The following is a 19,959-nucleotide window of genomic DNA, read 5'->3' on the forward strand; positions in this document are numbered from 1 at the left end:
TGGAGAAAATCTTATAAGAAATGTGGCTGATATAGAGCACACACAAGAAATGAGGATTGGCATCCAAAGTCGGAACACTGACGGCGCCGTCACCACAAACTGTTGTGTCCTTCATGTAGAATGAGCACTCATACTCCTCCCTAGCAAGTCTGAATAAAATCTGTTGGGTAACAATCAAGTTATTGCATTAATAAGCACTTTTGCACATTTTGACATGATCAAGATGACCTTTGACCCTGTAAAAGGGGGAACAGTGAGGGCAGCATTATCAATAGGTACAGATGTATAGATTTGACTATGATGTATTTACATACCTTAATTGAAAAAAAAAAAATAATGGTCAAGAAACAAGGCCAGGGTCACACACACAAGCAGACCCTTTAAAAGTTACCTTTTCATGTATAAAGACGGAACAAGCGAGGGCGCCATAACCAAAAACAATTATAGACCTCTTCGTCTTACCATAGTACACCTTCATGCCAAATTTGAAGATGATCGAAGGAAAACTGCAGCCACTAGAGCGCTCACTAGCAGACCCTTATGAATTTACCTTTTCATGTTTAAAGACGGAACAAGCAAGGGCGCCATCACCAAAAACAATAGGCGTCTTCGTCTATACCATAATACACCTTCATGCCAAATTTGAAGATGATCGAAGAAGAACTGCAGCCAGTAGAGCACTCACAAGCAGACCCTATTGAATTTACCTTTTCATGTATAAAGACGGAACAAGCGAGGGCGCCATCACCAAAAACAATAGGCGTCTTTGTGTACCATAATACACCTTCATGCCAAATTTGAAGATGATTGAAGAAAAACTGCAGCCAGTAGAGCGCTCACAAGCACACCCTTTTGAATTTACCTTTTCATACGTGTATAAAGACGGAACAAGCCAGGGCGCCATCACCAAAAACAATTATAGACCTCTTCGTCTTACCATAATACACCTTCATGCCAAATTTGAAGATGATCGAAGGAAAACTGCAGCCAGTAGTGCGCTCACTAGCAGACCGTATTGAATTCACCTTTTCATGTTTAAAGACGGAACAAGCAAGGGCGCCATCACCAAAAACATTAGGCGTCTTCGTCTATACCATAATACACCTTCATGCCAAATTTGAAGATGATCGAAGAAGAACTGCAGCCAGTAGAGCACTCACAAGCAGACCCTATTGAATTTACCTTTTCATGCATAAAGACGGAACAAGCGAGGGCGCCATCACCAAAAACAATAGGCGTCTTCGTCTATACCATAATACACCTTCATCATGCCAAATTTGAAGATGATCAAAGAAGAACTGCAGCCAGTAGAGCACTCACAAGCAGACCCTATTGAATTTACCTTTTCATGCATAAAGACGGAACAAGCGAGGGCGCCATCACCAAAAACAATAGGCGTCTTCGTCTTACCATAATACACCTTCATCATGCCAAATTTGAAGATGATCAAAGAAGAACTGCAGCCAGTAGAGCACTCACAAGCAGACCCTATTGGATTTACCTTTTCATGTATAAAGACAGAAAAAGCGAGGGCGCCATCACCAAAAACAATAGGCGTCTTTGTCTAAGCATAATACACCTTCATGCCAAATTTGAAGATGATCGGAAAAGAAACGCCGCTGGTAGAGCGCTCACAAGGAAATCTCTGCGGCGGCGGTGGCAGCGGACGCGGCGCGACGAGGCCAAATCAATAGTATCCTCCGAACCCTGTTCGTGGGATTCAACTAATTAATATATGAACTTTGTTTGCATAAACACAGAATTTTAGAAAACACGATATTTTAGTTAATTCGTGATTCACCAATCACAGCCATTTTTACTTCATATTTCGGGTCATCTCGTATATCTCAACCAATCACGGTGCAGTTTATAAGAACTTTGGGGAATCTCCTCTTGCTGACCAATATTTTAAATATTGGTCGCCTCGGCAGAAAATATTGGTCGAGTTCAACAAACTTTCTAAGTGGGTCGGAGGTTATGAGGTGCGTCGACAAAATAACACTTGTATTTGGGCTCTAAAAATCCTCTGTATGGATTACAATATTAAATACTATATTTTGCACCTACAATTCCGGAGTATTCCATTTCCATGTTTAGTTCTAGGTTTACATGAAATAGAAAAGAAAAAAAATCAAACAAACAACTAAAAAAAACAAAAAACTTCCCTGTGTTTTTCTTCATTCTTTATACTATTTCCTCAAAGTCTGTTTCATTAAAGATGTTAGGATAGCAACTACAATGTGTATAAAGCTAAAAACGCAATTTACAATGGTAAAAGCCAATGAGAGAGCAGGACTTTTGTAATAACCATTATGCTTGCCACTGCAGCATGAGCTGTCATCGTAGCAACTTCTTTATGACGTCGATTGGGCCCAGGAAGTATATGCATTATATAAACATAATTATAAAAACATTTAATACATGTATATAACACACACACGCACGTACAGTACACACACGCAAACACATGCACACACATACCGTCCACTCCAGTTATAATGAACATGGTTATAACGAAATTCTCGTTACAACAAAAATCAAAATTCAGGTCATAAAATTATCATCCATATAACTATTTTTCACTATACTGTTTGGTTAAAACAAAATATCATGATAAATACAGAAAACCGCTGGCCGGTCTCCAGGACTTTGTTATAACGGGAGTACACTGTTTACATAATACGGCATTGTACAACTATCCGTGGGTCAAACATGCACCGATACAAGAAAAACATACATGTACTGTAAAACATGATATATTCGCGGCACGAAATTTTCGCGAGTTGGAGCCGACGGCCTTTTTCGTGGCAAGAAATTTTCGCGAATTGCCTCTTGCGTTCAATGCATATAGTGTAGATAAGACATTTTGCGTGCATTTTAATTTCGCGAATCTTGGCGCTCACGAAATTCACGAAATTAAAATGCACGCGAACATTTCTCGTTTTACAGTAGGTACAGTGTATTAAAAGCAAGCTGAAACTGAATAGAAATCAGAATAGCTGGTAGCACCAAACATGAATTTAATACAGCTCAAATCTGACGGCTTTTTTGGCTGATACATGTGTCCTTTAATACAATGTGATAACACACTTCTCGCCGGAAATTTGCACAACCTTACATAATAGGGCAACCATTGCAAAATTCAACTTGTATTCAGCGGCACAAATGCTGTATAATGTCGTATAAAGGAGGAGTTTAATGTTTCCAGGCTAGAATGCCTGTACAGTGACGGGGCATTTAACCCTAAAAAGGCCGGGGGGGGGGGGGGGGTTGAAGCAACCCCCCCCCCCTCGACATTTTTCGCGACTACTCCACCGCGCGAAATTTTTTGACCGCGCCGTTCGCTGACTTTTTACTTTCAAGTCTCGCGCATCTTTTGACACCATTTTCGCGAAAATCGTGCATACCGTTACGACGCTGTATAACGTTTTATACAAGCCTGTCAGACCCATAATGGCTCAAAAACGTGATTTTGTGTGTAAAGTCCATGCAAATTGAGTTTTCTCTCTTCTTATTCATAAAGATATGATTATTTTCACTTTTATCGGCTGAAACTAATTAATTTTAGCATAATTATGCTTGATAGGTTCTGTCATAAATTGTAAAACAAAAGGTCGAAAAAACAAAGAAATACATAAGAAATTCATAAAACAAGAAAATACATAAGAAATTGATTTTGATACCAAATTTTTTTTCAAGTACATTGTTAGGAATGCTACAAAGAATGTTTTCACCAAAAATTAGGATTCTAGGAGCTTTAATTTCTGATTTAGAGCAAAATGTATGATTTTATGCATATATTAACATAATTAATTATTATGACGAAAATTTCCATTTCTTTTTGTATAGCTTGGTAGATTACGCTACAGGTAATGCACGTGCCAAATTTCATGGTGATTGCGCGATCGACGGCCGAGATCTCGGGGGGGGGGGGGGGGGGGATGTTGAATCAACCCCTCCCCGGCCACAGAACACCCAAAAAAGCCCGGCCTGGTTACGGTTAAACTGCACATTACTTGAATATGAGACCGTTCTGAAGCAAATAATTTTCACACAACAATAGATGTATAATGTACTCTTAAATGAATCCCACAAGAATTGGAACAATTATCCCCCAGCATTCCCACTGATTCCAACTGATCAGTTACTAGCCATCCCCTTCAGTTACAAACTTGACTATGAACTTGTACGCAATTAAGTTTCAAATCATCGTCCCTTCATACGCAGGAAGAATCTTCATGAATTCTGCAGTTTTGAATATCAGAGTGAGGAGGGGAGGCGTGGCTTCTTTCCAAGTTCCCGTCAATCATTCTTGTAACCTGTGTAGTAGCGCAAGTTTTCTCTGGAAGTGGTTGAAGGGTCATGTAAGCCCCGCCCCGCAAAACTTAATTTGAGGTCAATCACGTTCACACGCTAGTTTCATTGCTTAATTCTGGCAAAACGTGATTGAAAAACACCTCCGGACCATGATTTGAAACTTGATTGAAATTAGGGGAAGATAAACCCCAAGAGCAATGTGGATTGAGTGAAAGCAGCATTATTACTAGAACACATCAGTGAAAGTTTGAACAAAATCGGACAATCGATGCAAAAGTTATGAATCTTTAAAGTTTTGGTGTTGGAACCGCTGGATGAGGAGACTACTAGAGGTTATGACGTACGAGTGGACAACAATACCAAGAAAATATAAAGAAAATACTACAAAAATCCATTTTTCATGAAAATTACAAATTCCATCAACTTGATATTTACATATGTTAAGGGTAGCAATTATTCCCCCTGATTTCTGAAAGCGGTTGGTCCATTGCTCTTTCATAATTCTAGAAAATGGAATTTTTGTTGAATTTCCTTTATATTTTCTTTGTATTGTTGTCCACGCATACGTCATATCCTCTAGTAGTCTCCTCATCCAGCGGTTCCAACACCAAAACTTTAAAAATTCATAACTTTTGCATCGATTGTCTGATTTTCCTCAAACTTTCACTGATGTGTTCTACTAATTTTGCTGCTTTCACTCAATCCACATTGCTCTTTGGGTTTACCTTCCCTTTAAATTTCAAATCACCCTCCGCGATTCCAGTTTCCATCCACACGGCAAATTTGCTTAATTACAAACTAGATTTGATGTTGCTTGATTACAAAATTGTTTCAAATTAAGCAAACTCAGTACGTTTGAATGCCCGGTCTTAAACCTGGGACGTTGAAGGTCACTTATTAACTCAGGTTCTAAAGGATTTTGGAATTCCCATACACTATACAATGGAAACACTGGGCTTCCCATACGCAATGGGTTAAACAATGAAGCCAGCTGCAGCACACACACAAGGCAATCTGTTGGATCAATAACCATCTACATCTAACACATATTATGTGTTGATAACACCAATTTTGAAAAAGCATGATGTGTTCTCATAAACTTGATGACCAACTGGAGGTGACTGTACATTACAAGTGCAGCACACGGAGGGCTTTTCCTTTTGTACACCACATGCATATGTACAAGTATGGTAAAATTTGTGATAATCATTTGAATAGGAAAGAGGTCATGTTCATTGCTGAATAAACTGCCTTTCATCGACACAAATTGCAGTATTCGTGTGTATTCCAAACTAAATGAGATCAGCGATAAAAGAACAAACAGACTTAAAAAAACATTGGTGAATTGCGAGTTACCCATGTTTGACTGTAAGACTTGGCCATAGGAGGATATTTGGGTGTATGAACACAACTGCATTCCAATGGATTTGTTTTGTCTTCTGATTGATCTTTGAAAAAGAAAATGGTAGGAAATACACTTTCAATTTCCTTGTCAATTTTTTTTTTTAAACCCACATGTAAACAAATGCGATCAGCTGAGGTCCAAGGTATGCATTTTGATGAATTGCTTCAATCCAACAAAGCCTAGCGTTCCCCATTTTTCTTTCCTATACTCATATTTTAATGGCAGTCCTAAGTTTTGCTGATCTTGCTCTGGGATTGGTTTCTACCTCTTCCTCTGTGGGTAACAAGACCTTTTTCTTCACCATTCGCCATCCACTCCCACAGCCCTCCTCTGCACTGCTGCCCTTCCCTGCCATGCGTTTCTGCCGTAGGGAGGTCCCTTTCTCGGCGACATCCCGCCCCTGCAGCGAGCGCTTCACGACTCGATCCTCCAGCGAGTGAAACGACAGCACTGCCAGTTTGCCGCCGGGCTTCAGTGCATCCCTTGCCACCTCGAGGCCCACGGCGAGCTCGTTCAGCTCGTTGTTGACGAAGATCCGCAGCGCCTGGAATGTCCGCGTTGCAGTGTGGCTGGGGCGTCCCAGCTTGTCGTGGCTGCCCCTGGCGGCGCGGTGTGTAAAGGTGCACGCCACCACTGTCGCCAGCTCCTGAGTGGAGGAGAACGGCTGAAAGCTGGTGCGGTAGTCGACGATAGCCTGGGCAATTTTCTGGGCACTGGGCTCTTCTCCGTAAGTCCGCAGAATATTGACCAGAGTAGAAAGGTCGACCGAGTTCACGACATCAGCTGCAGTAGGTTGTTCTGGGAACCTAGCAGTCACAACAAATCATAGTTTACACAAACACTGATGGAAAATTACTAGTAAAAGACTGTTCAGAAGACTTATTAAATGGATAAGTAAAAATTTACCACTCTGCTTTCAAATATCTGTGGCTATGTGACAGCAAATTATTAGGCATTTTCTTCAATGGGCAGAAAATTTCCACAGATGCTGTTTTGTGTTTTATAAAAAAACAAATGACAAAGGCAGCGCATAATGAAAACAGACTAGTGTAACTTGGGTACTCCCTAAATAAAGCCAAATTAATTTGTTGGTGATACCTCTTTACAGATTTATAACATCCATCCCACAAAATGATTTTTTTTTTCCTTTTTTTTTGATTCTGAGCTAGTGATTAGGTCACATTGGTAACTTCAATGAGGTTTTCTCAAAAACTGGAAACAAGCTCTCCATGTCCATTGTGTTTAAAGGGGGTGGCTAGTAACTGATCAGTGGGAATCAGTGGGAATGCCGGGGGATGATTGTTCCAATCCTTGTGGGATTCATTTAAGAGTACATTATACATAGTTTATCTATTGTTGTGTGACAATTATTTCTTCAGAATGGTCTCATATTCACGTAATCAGTTTAATGTTTTCAGACTAGCAAGCCTGTACAGTGATGGGGTAACCTGGAAACATCAAACTGCACATTACTTGAATACTAGCAGCACCCATGGAAATCCACGGGTCTGAGGGCCTCATATTTTTTTTAATTTATTCATATTATTTTCGCCGCGTTTTTAGTAGTCGAAAAGAAAGAACTTTACTATTTTCTTCTTTCTTCTTTTGCACCCTCTTCTACCCATGGCCATCCCCTCCTAACACCTGAGCTGAGGAGCCGGTCCATGGAATGGGACTTTAAAATCGCCCCGCTTGCTGTTATCACAGATAAACTTATAGCAGCACCCGTGGAAATTCAAGGATTGTCTTGTTTGCCCTAAGATTCTTCCCGTTGAAGCACGGGAGGGGGGGGGGGGGTGCCATTGACATTTTGCCCTGCATATCTCCCCCTTCCCCATGCCATTCGCCCTCAGTCTCGACGCCCGTTGAAAAAAAAAAATGCCTTAGCCCTACCTGGCCCCAACGCACACACATCTTTTTTCTTCATGAAAAAGCTTGAAAGTGGCGTATGTCATGAATAATATTCATTTTACCACGTCATTTAAAAAAAAACACACACAACGACAATATGTTTACATATCCTCGCCCGTTTATCTGCTTAAGACTGTACATTATCATTGTTATAATTATTATACGAATAGGCCTACTATTATTGTATCATCATTTCATAAATATTATTTTGGGAGGGGAGATGATTTAGTCATTATAGGATTAATAAGTAGGCATCCGAGGGTATCCTTCGGTCGCAGGGCCTCGTATTTTTTCTTTTCCCACGTTATGGGAAAAAGAATATTTTTGTCTTTATTTGCTCCCTCTTTTCTATTTTTATCACCAAAACTTGGTTTGACGGACTCTAGAACCACCCATTTAATTTCCACTTGTAACTTCAAAAATAGGCGGTCGGCAAAGCGAGCTTTCCCTTACGTCCGCTCGTGTCTTACGAATATTCATGTTTACAGCAGCTATGCACTGATATGGAAAGGCACGATCGGCAATGACAAAATTTAAGTGGATATTTACTTAGCCGTCGACATCACTGCTAAACAGTCTGAGTACAATATGATACCCGACTTGGGAGTAAATTAAATAACGTAGCTGAGCTGGGCATGATCCTGTAGTTTCGCGAAATAAAATACGGCATTCGTAGCTTCCCCTGTACCGAGAACGCATCATGATATGCAATGCAACACAGCGACAGGCTCAATGCATACACGTATATACACACCACCACTCTCCGCGATATATTGCCCGTACCCGTAGTGCGTGTATCATGTCTCCGCGAACGATCAGCTGGGCCAGCGAGAATGCCCACTGTGCTACCACAGATTGTATAGAGTTCTGTGTGTGCGACCTGAGCCTGCGAGCTGGCGCGAGCTGTATAACCCGTATACATCGTGTCATCGTGTGCGTGCGTGTGCGTCCAAGAACGATGATAGAGCTTTCGCCACTGAAGCGGGAGTCCAGCGCGCCAGCGCTGCATGTTGTTGTTTGTCTTTTGTTTGTCTTTGTTTTTTGTGCCGCTCTCGACGTCGACACGGAGGAGGAGCGCGGCCGAAACCCGGCCTACCGAATAGAAGAGACCCTCCCGCTGCCGACGGCACCGGTCTGGGCGGCCCCGATCCGACGGCTTCGGAGGAGATACAGTGTAGCTCTACAAAAAACAGCTCTCTCGATTACTGTATATATAGATGAGACCATTCTGAAGCAAATAATTTTCACACAACAATAGATACATAATGTACTCTTAAATGAATCCCACAAGAATTGGAACAATCATCCTCCAGCATTCCCACTAATTCCCACTGATCAATTACTAGCCATCCCCTTTAATCCTGCATCAGTGAAATTGCCATTAAGTGCCATGTTGAAATTTGTTGAGCTCTTAAGACAGGATAAGTGACATGCTTGCCCAAGCATCAATTTATGCACACCTATTACATAATGTTCTGGTAGTCACACCACTGACCTTTCCAAGTGTGCACAGTAGAATTCAAAGGTACACCGTAACATAATTATGGGGCTAGAAATTTCGGACAAAACAAAAAACAAACTGTAGACAGAGTGGACAATTTTCTATGCACCCCTGCAATGCAAGGGAAAGAAAGAAACAGATTCAGAGAAGAAGCATAAACAGGTTTTGTGTGTGTGTGTGAGGAGGAGGACTTATAAATGATATACAGCCTTAGATAAACAAAAACAATGAAGAGAAAATACACAAGAGGAAAGAGAAAAGAAAAAAAATGAATAAGAAGGAAGAAGGAAAAAGTAGTGAAAAGTGCAAGTGTATGCCATTAAAGGAGAAAAAGTGAATCATTTTTTTAAAAGAAGACACCTGTTATACATTACAGAGACAAAAGATGCATAGAATGTTAACCCATTGAGGACGAGTCAGGAGTATACTCGTGCAGGTGTCTATGAGAAATGCGTGTTGTAGCAAAAGCAGTCCGTCCTCAACGGGTTAAAATGTACACATGCACCACTACAAAGCAACAATACACAGCAGGAGAAAGAAAGCGTGAGAGCGAGTGCTTAAAATTGAAATACAGATCGACCTCTCCTATGCACCCTCCCTTTATCTGGATCTATCTCTTATGCGGAGGCCATCACGGGGTGACTTTTTATCTTTTTTTTTTTTTCAAATCAGGTAATTACTGTGAAAAGGGGGATTTCAAACTCAAACGAAATTGTTACACAAACTCATAAGAATTAATATCATTCCAAACATAATTAACATACATACACATCTAATTTTCATGAAAATAACATGCATTCAGACATTCACTACCCCAAAATCACCACAAGAACATGGTCACGAAACTTTGTTCATTGAACAGGTTATCTGCGTGCATTAAACATTGAGTCTCCCATATCCAACCAAATCCCTTATCCGGATGAGTGCTGGTCCCAACATATCCAGAAAGGAGAAGTCAGACTGCACATTAACCCACTGGGGACGGGCTGATTTTGCTACAACACACATTTCCTATAGACACCTGCCCGAGTATACTTAGGACTCATCCTCAACGGGTTAACAGGTTAATGTCTGCAACCGAGCACCGAGCCCCCTGGAGGAAGAGGTCTCGGTACCACCCACCTGTCACCATCCATCCTCATGTCCAGAGGGCCATCCCGGCTGAGGGAGAAGCCACGCCCTGGGGTGTCCAGCTGGAAGGAGGAGCACCCCGCGTCGATGAGGACCCCGTCAAAGGAGCTCCCCTCTATGCCCCCGGCGGAGAGCAGCTCTGGTAGTTCGCTGAACCTGCCCAGCATCGGCTGAAGACGCCCCCTGTTCAGCGTAGACAACGGAGTTTGAAAAGATAAATGACACTCAGCAAAAGATGTTAAAGATACATTACGCTGTATAGGCTCAAGTTCAAGACTTATTGAATTTTTGTCTGAAAATACTCGAACTCCTTTTGACACCCCTACATGATCAACATTAACCCATCGAAGAGGAATCCAGAGTATATTCATGCAGGTGTCTACAGGAAATGCATGTTATAGCAAAATCAGCCTGTCTTCAATGGGTTAAGGTACATATTGTACACCCCCCATCCCCCTTCCCCGCTTTTTATTGGGAAGTCACAGTGCAGGGTGTCGAAATAACCCGGTCGATAGTTTCACACATTCATAAAAAATGAAACAACTGACACAATGCATCTAAACGGTACTGGTACCCACAAGTTCTTTTTGAATTATTAAAGGTATTAGCCCACATTTGTAATCCTGCAGCAATTGGTCTCATAGTTAGCATGGAGTTTGGGTATGATTGCAGTAACACCTGTGCAAAATTTCGTTCCAATTAGTCCATTACTTTCATAAAAATAAATGAAAATGCACCGTATGCATGCGTATAACGCTCGCTAGCTCCGGTCCACGTACGTATACATGCATGCGATACATGTGTAAGTTACATGTACGTACATGTAGCTAGCCCGCGCTCGTAATTCAATTTTGGGTCGGGTTGACCCGGTTTGAAAATTGATTTTAAAATGATGATTTTCTCTCTTTTATCGAATGGTATAGACAAAGAGCAACAGGTGAGGTATGTTACTGTTATAAGTTGTACTTGAAGTCATATTGGACCTATTTTATGCAGTTTTGATTTTCGTAGGTTTGCAAATGTGGGCTAATACCTTTAAGTTTCTATTTCTTCATGACTTTGGCCCCCTCTTTGTGAAAGCAGGTAGAACAGGCCATTGGGATTCAATTAATATAAACAGACAAACAGATAAGTATGGCAAGTCAGTACATAATCTGATGAATAGAAATATAGAAATAAAACAGAAGCAAATGATACCTGAGACAAAAAAACATGCAATATGGTTGAGTACCTATAAATCTGTTGTTTATATTTCACACCAAGCATACCTCCATTTGCTTTATGGTCAGATAATCATCTTAATGCACTCTTAATGTGCTTATGAGATGACATATTACAGATTGAAGAAAACACGGATATGCATTTAAAGTAAAATCCTGTGCAAAATTACTGCACAAGCATCTGCATGGAACCGACTTTTGAAATGATTAAAATCATAAGATATATCCAATGCAAAATTATTGCACAAGCACCCATGTAGAACAGACTTTTGAAGTTATGGAAAAAATGAAATATATAGATGAATAATACACAAAAAAATAAAATGATGCACTTGTGCAAGGTGTGGTTTTAGTGAAGATTAGTTGTGCTTTTCCTGACTGCAGACTTCTAAACTTTGGCAACTTTGATTTTTTTTTTTTCCAACTTACTCATAATGTTGACTCATCTCCAGGGCAATCTCATGAGCAGCTGGATCCCTGTCCAGAGCATGAACTTTGACCCCAGGGGCACTTTCCAAGAGAGCCTGGGTGTGACCTCCTCCGCCAAAGGTCATGTCCAGGTATGTCTTGAGAGGAACATAGAAAATATTCACTGAAGTGTGTGGGATACACTATATACATGCACACATAGAAGGCTCTTGCTGAAGTATTTTCGAAGCATTCAAAGGGGCATAAATATGCTCAGTGAAGCTTACAGTAAGATTTCATGTTGAAAACACGCCAAACAGTCAAGATGATAGAGTTTCTCTTGCCCCAAAGGTGACTGGATAATACTTGTGAGTATCTCATCCTTTCGATACCTTAATCATTTCATGAAACATGGAAAATAGTATGATAAATACACAATACATTCAAAGAGTCATGCACGATTCAAATCCTCACACATTCAGCTTACAGCATATATGGTTCCTTTTCACTTAGTTTCTGCCACGACCGCATCTTCGAAATGGCATACCTCCCAGACAAATTTATCAAACTACAATTTGTAATTAATTATGTGTCATCATGACCAAGAATACAATTTTGCAGTCTGTTTTTGCAATATGTTTTGAGTACCAGCCATTTCTTTAATACAAAAAATAGCCATAGCTTGGTCACAAAATTTACACCACAGCAGAGCTTGCATGCTTTGTTGCATTGCATTTTTATCATAAACATTTCTACTTAAAGTTACATGGCTTTGAAAAGTGAAATGTTTTTGAAAAAGCAGTCTTATGTGCTGTGGTCTCAGAATAAGGTGGATTTACATCATGGCACAAAGAGCCTTTTAGTAAGCGTCCTGCTGTCCAAGGTCTGGAACAGACATGGGCACACTGTTTACTGTAAAACATAATATTTTCCCAGTATGAAATTTTCACGAATTGGAGCCGACAGTCTTTTACGCTGCATACAATTTTTGCGGGTTGCCTCTAGCATTCCATGCATATAGTGTTGGCAAGAACTTTCGTGTGCATTTAAATTTCGCGAATATTGGCTCTTGCAAAATGTGTGAAATTAGAATGCATGCGAACATTGGTTTTACAGTACCTCGTTTCCCTGTGGAGCAAAGAATGACATCACATCCTGTAGCATCACAGGTGTGTGGAGGCGATCAGCATCCCCGCTACTATAGAGACCTGCATCAGGCATTGTTGTGTCATCTTCTTCATCCTCTCCCTAAATGAAGAAATAGATAAGCACTTCAACTTCAGATATTATGAAAATAATCATACTAGGCTTTCTGTATGGTGATATGTGTATGACAACTTTAGCAATTAAAGCATACATTGTAAGTTTCCCTATGGCACAATCTACATAATGCAACACACACAGTGCACTACGTTGTAGAGGGTTTGATAAGTTCTATCTTCCTCTGTTTATTACCTTCTTTGTAGTGTGTGTGTGTGTTTGTGAGTGAGAGGGAGAGATAAGAACAGTGTAGCACATGCTGTCAAACTGCTATGTGTTTAACCCGTTGAGGACGGACTGATTTTGCCACAACATGCATTTCCTATAGACACCTGCCTGAGTAAACTCGGGACTCGTCCTCAACAGGTTAACCCTTGCTGTGCCAGGTACTTTGGACAGTGTATACAGCGGGTCTAGGGCAATTACCCCCTGGGCAATTACCCCGGACCCTTCCCCTGGCCCTAATCCTAATCCTAATCCTAAACCTAATCCTAACCCTAACCTAAACTCCTAACCCTAAACCTAACCCTAATCCTAATCCTTACTCTAACCTTACCACTAACCAGCATTTAGCCGGGGGGTAATTGCCCTCTGGGGGTAATTGCCCGGATACGAACAAGCACTTTGGGGTTAGCTATGCCAATCAGCACTCGAAGAAAACAAATAGTTAGGGAAACTGGAGGCATTTTTCTGGCCAGTAGCAAAGGAAGGTCTGAAAGCTACAATATTGTACCATGGATGACAGTGCTGTATCCTTCCAATGTCTTGTCTCAGCAGAGTTTGTTATATAACTTGTCAAGGGAGTATCAAAAGCAACCTCGGAACAACATGTGCCTGAAGAGTGCCATGGTTGATACAATACAAAATGTGATGACTTCATTGCATGCTCAGGAGTGTGTACAGTACAACAAACAAAAAGTTGACTTTTGTTTTTGTTTTTGTTTTCATGGTTACCACTGAGACTGGAAAAAAAAAAGATAAAACAAAATAAAATAATAATGTTATATTTCAAAGGTGACAGGATATGATGTTCATATAAATACAAAGAAAGTAAACTATGTGAACATTTATCATAAGCATTAGTCATTTCATATGCCAGTTGCAGCCAACAGTGGCAACATCCAGGGACCTGAGGGAGCTTATAACTTATGGGCAAAGGGAGTGTATGGTTACTGTTTTATCAGAGTACAAACCTCTGGAAAATCTCTCTTGTTAGCTACAGCTCCCCGAAGTTTGCCCCGCCCAGAGCCTCTCCCGTGTAGACTTCTCCTCCAGGCTCTACTTGCATGGATGCCATCACCTGATGTCTCCAGCAGGCTGCTTCTTGCTGTTTGGATGGGAACTGCACATTTGGAGAGCCTGGTTATGAAGCCTAACCTCTGGATCAAATTTGTAACAGAAGGCATAATGGGTACCCAACTCTGTAAAAAGAAGAATACATTTGGATTAACCCATTAAGGACGGGCTAATTTTCCTACAACACGCATTTCCAATAGATCCCTGCCCAAGTATACTCGGAAATCATCCCCAACGGGTTAAGATATGACAAATAAATTATAGATCCCAGAACATGTATACACAAAAAAAGAAACACGTTGAGAACTTTTTGCATTTTGATGCTGCAAATGGTGCAATTTGATGCATGTTTTTGCGTGTTTTAACGAGTTGAAACAGTCCCACTTGTTTAAGGTTGCAGTATATTTTGATGTAGATTATCATTGAACAATTTGCCTATAGTATGGTACAATTTGAATACACTTCTTGTATTACTTCTTTTCACTGAATATCATGAACGCGACTGAACCCGAGCGAGCGGAGCGAGCGAGGGGGGAGGGGAGGGTGTGGGAGGGGGTGTCCCCCTCCCACGGTCAGAACTTTTTGCATTTTGATGTTGCAAATGGTGCAATTAGATGCATGTTTTTGCGCGTTTTATCGACGTGAAACAGTCCCACTTGTTTAAGGTAGCAGTATATTTTAATGTAGATTATTTTTGAACAATTTGCCTATAAAATGGTATAAGTTAGATACACTTCTTGTATTAATTCTTTTCACTGAATATCATGAACGCGACTGAACCCGAGCGAGCGGAGCGAGTGAAGGGGGAGGGGAGGGTGTGGGAGGGGTGTCCCCCCTCCCACGTTGAGAACTTTTTGCATTTTGATGTTGCAAATAGCGCAATTTGATGCATGTTTTTGCGCGTTTTATCGACGTGAAACAGTCCCACTTAAGGTAGCAGTATATTTTAGTGTAGATTATTTTTGAACAATATGCCTATAAAATGGTATAAGTTAAATACACTTCTTGTATTAATTCTTTTCACTGAATATCATGAACGCGACTGAACCCGAGCGAGCGGAGCGAGTGAAGGGGGAGGGGAGGGTGTGGGAGGGGTGTCCCCCCTCCCACGTTGAGAACTTTTTGCATTTTGATGCTGCAAATGGTGCAATTTGATGCATGTTTTTGCGTGTTTTAACGAGTTGAAACAGTCCCACTTGTTTAAGGTTGCAGTATATTTTGATGTAGATTATCATTGAACAATTTGCCTATATAATGGTATAATTTAAATACACTTGTGGTATTAATTCTTTTCACTGAATATCATGAACGCGACTGAACCCGGGCGAGCGGAGCGAGCGAGGGGGGAGGGGAGGGGGTGTCCCCCCTCCCACGGTGAGAACTTTTTGCATATTGATGTTGCAAATGGTGCAATTTGATGCATGTTTTTGCGCGTTTTATCGACGTGAAACAATCCCACTTGTTTAAGGTATATATTTTGGTGTAGATTATCATTTGAACAATTTGCCTATAAAATGCTATCATTTAAATTCGCTTCTTGTATTAATTCTTTTCACTGAATATCATGAACACGACTGACCCCCGAGAGAGCGGAGAGAGCGAAGGGGGAGGGGAGGGTGTGGGAGGGGGTGTTCCCCCTCCCACGGTGAGAACTTTTTGCATTTTGATGTTGCAAATGGTGCAATTTGATGCATGTTTTTGCGTGTTTTAACGAGTTGAAACAGTCCCACTTGTTTAAAGTTGCAGTATATTGTAGTGTAGATTATTATTGAACAATTTGCCTATGAAATGGTATCATTTAAATAATCTTCTTGTAATAATTCTTACACTGAATATCATGAACACTGTCTGTTCAGCAGTCAAACAGAAAAAGCATGCACACGAGAGTGTAGATAGGCGCATATCCCCTCCCATCACACGAAGGTGATTTTGCGTTTTCAGACCTGAAATTCAGCGATCTGTTGCAAATTTTTGGTGCAATACTTTTTCATCGAAGTGATAAAATCACGGAATTTAGCTCTTATAATCCGAATGTGCACCATCTGTGTGTATGTATAAAGTCTAGTGAGGTAGAGCTTAGGGGAAGGGGGATTCCTCTTCCCGCTCGCGAAGCTTTTGCGTTTTTAGAATTGAAATAAAGCGATCTGGGTATTGCTACAGTCTACTTCTATGCATTGCGGAAGGGGGGGAGGGGCGGGCAAGCAGGGAGAAGGCGTGGGCGAGTGTTTTCCCCACCTTGAACCACCCTTCCCCACCCTTGGAGCTTTTGCCTTTTTAAGGTTGAAATTGAGATATCTCGTCTACGCATATTTGATGGAATCAACATTTGGGAAATCACACACACACACACACACACACACACACAAACTGATTGGGGGGGGGGGACTGAGGGAGGAAAATGTCGATTAAAAGGGGAAATTCCCCTTATACATGAGGGAACCTTGAGTTTTCGGAATATAAGTGAGAAGTCTCGTGCACTCAGAATTAATCATAATTTTTTGTAAATATAAAAAGTGTACTAAGCTACGGAAAGAGGCACAGAGGGGGAGGGTTTGGGAGGGGGTATCCCCCTCCCAAGCACGAGAGATTTTGCATATTTTGAATTGAAATTCAACGATCTGGTGCACACTTTGAGTGAAATATTCAAAAAAAATATCTTATTTGATGAAAGGTTGCAAAGGAGACCCGCTTCATGTGCATGCATACAGTATACACGCATTTTTTTTTCCGCCTCCCAAATCCCCGGTCCAAATCTTAGGGGGGGCGATCGCCCCCATCGCCCCCCCCCCCCTGGCTACGCCAGTGACTCTCACTAAAGTCTCAGTCTATACTGCGCTACCTTGCATTATTCCATATTTGTGATTAATGCATCAATGTCCACTCCATCAAGACAAAGCTCAAGAGCCTACCAAATTCTAATTTCTTCGCTATTGATTGTGGTAAAAAATCCATGGGCATGGCACGCACTTGTCTGGGGGAAAATCCTGAAACAAAAACAAAACAAAACAAAGCCAGAAAATCCACCACACGGTTGACAACTGGCTGGGCCAGGAAGCACTAGACATGCCCATGTACACTCCGAAGTCCGAGTTGCTACCTGCTGGGGAGCTACATTCTTTCTGTTTCTGTTGGAAATGAAAATGAAATGAAATGAATGAATGCAATTGCATGAATGAAATGTTCCCACACGCGCTATATATCAAAGACAAGCAAACAAACAAACACGCTGACATATCAATTCCACGTCTGTACGACAATCAATAACAGCAACAGTCTGGCAAGTAATGTAACTGTTATTTGTAATGTGGACGAGATTTTTATTATATACAGGGTATGTGGACGAGATTTTATATAAATGTGCACAGCTCAGTCAAGAGTCTAGTAGAGATTGTCAACAACGAACATGTGTTGTGACAATATTGCAATACTAAGATTCTACCTCGTTGCTTAAATGAAACGTCACTTGAACAAATCCTTAATCAGCATCAACGCAATGTAACATTTGGAAAATCATCATAGATAACTCTGACTCACCGTCCGGGTTCACCGTCTTTAATACGTGTAAGACTGCAGCTGCAGAGGGTTTTTGGTCAAAATTAATGTTGCGCGGGTCCAGACGAGAGAAGGCCGTTCAAGCTGAGTTACACGGGTAGCAAAGATCGTCTCGGGTAGCTACTACGGGATGCCTCGACGCGGCGGCCGCGGGACGGGCGAGGCGGGGAGGTCTGGCTAGTCGCAATGGTGTGATCCGCTCACGTTTCACGAATGCACCACTGGGAAAAAAAAACAAACAAAAAAAAAAAAAACATGTGCGTCTTGATTTTTGTATGGTGGCATTTTTGCGCAAAGCTTTGCTGAGATGAACAAAGTAGCGGCTTCTTTTGCTTTGCAGGAGTAAAACGTTATACATAGTCCTTTAACAAACTTAATAATTATCATAACCATTATCATACTCAGTACTGATCTGCTGCATCTCACTTCAGTGTGTTACATTAAACACAAAATATTGTATTTTTGCACTACACTTACATGTATTATTCAAGATCAATGTGTATTATTCTTCTGGTGTCTTTGAACAAACAATGCGACCATAACTAATCGTGGTTTGTTTGTTTTTGTTTGCGATTCGCCATGTTCATTTTTTTTTTTTTTTTTTTTTTTTTTTTGGGGGGGGGGGGGGGGGGAGGGGGTACTTTTTAGCTTTGTTTTAATGACATCTCAATTTTGTTGGTTTTTGCGTACCGGTACAGTATGCGTATGTTTTGGCTGCTATGCTAATCGACGGCTCTTTCATAATTCTTCTAATTAATGTGCTTATTTTCAAATTTCAACTTTTAGTCCAAATTCTATAATCCTTTTGATTGATATCGCACTTTTGATTGCTATAAAACTTGATATCGAGATTGATTTTTTGTTTTTATTTATTCAACTGGCTATCTCAGATAAAAAATAATCATGCTAATGACACCATAATTGCCAGTATAAACAGACAAACAAACAGTTGGCAGTCTGTGACGTTTAATTCGTGTGACTCAACTATACTGCACGACTTATTTCAAAATCCACTTTCCATTGCTATGGCCACTTGATAGGACTATAGGTCATATCATAATGTTTATCCATGCCTTATGCAGTGTAGGGCCTACCAGTAGGCCTATACATTGTGCTTTTTTAGTTACATACACTAGTACAGTACAATGACTCACATTATGGTACGCGGATCTGTATACACGTAGCCCCCCTTTTCCCTAAGTGTGTTCTATATCACAAGCTGCGCTCTTGGGAAATTATCAAACACTTGCTTGAAATATTTTTAAGATGCACCCCTTTGGTTTGTTGCTTCTTTTTTTTTTTTTTTTGGTTTGTGATGTACTTTTATAGAATTATATGAACAATGTATAAAGGGTTTGTTTGCAAAAACCGATAATGTCCATTTTTTAAGATTTTGAAGTATGATCGCTGTCATAAAGTACAAAATAATACCTTTTAAATGATATATTGATCACTACATATAAAGGTATATTTTTGAAGTTATGGTCAAAAGAAGCAACAGTTTTCGTATCATTCTCTTTGCTTTTCTTGACCTTTAATCGCAAATATCTCCATTTGGCAAATATTGATTATGGACTTATCGGTTTTTGCAAACAAACTCTTCGTATGTTGTCGTTGTTTTGTTGTTGTTTTCTTCTTCACTATTGTTGTTATGCCAGCGGAGGACGAATTCGTGTAATTAGCAGATAGAGTAGGCCTATCTCTGCCTCGCACAGTATAATATCCTTGTATCGCCTCAATACCAAAGCCGGCGCAATTGTTTGTTTCCGTCTTTTTTTTTTTTTTTTTTTTGGCTCTGTTACATCGACACGCAGTTAACACTTTGTATTATTTTGTATAATTGATGTGTATCTCAATGGAGGAAAATGATTATTTATAATGATATTCAAATAATGAAAAAAAAAAAAAAGGTTTTCACCGCATCAACAAAGCCTTATCGTCCTCACACTTCAAGGTTG

General features: G+C 40.6%; 1 protein-coding gene across 1 annotated transcript; it reads right to left on the bottom strand.

Moving 5' to 3' along the window:
- Window positions 1-5,454: 5,454 nt before the first annotated feature.
- LOC139738396 (12S rRNA N(4)-cytidine methyltransferase METTL15-like) lies at window positions 5,455-18,117 on the bottom strand. The gene is made up of 6 exons (XM_071649033.1): window positions 17,984-18,117; window positions 14,347-14,574; window positions 13,013-13,141; window positions 11,915-12,051; window positions 10,257-10,448; window positions 5,455-6,528 (listed from the first exon to the last, which is right to left on the bottom strand). Exons 2-6 carry the CDS (start codon window positions 14,557-14,559, stop codon window positions 5,931-5,933), a joined length of 1,269 nt encoding a protein of 422 aa, XP_071505134.1. The 5' UTR covers window positions 14,560-14,574; window positions 17,984-18,117; the 3' UTR covers window positions 5,455-5,930.
- Between the last annotated feature and the right edge of the window lie 1,842 nt (window positions 18,118-19,959).

This window comes from Diadema antillarum, unplaced genomic scaffold (genome assembly GCF_040938485.1).
Source record: "Diadema antillarum isolate AM-2024a unplaced genomic scaffold, OU_Dant_1.0 seq00000740_RagTag, whole genome shotgun sequence".
In the NCBI taxonomy this organism is placed as follows: Eukaryota; Metazoa; Echinodermata; class Echinoidea; order Diadematoida; family Diadematidae; genus Diadema; species Diadema antillarum.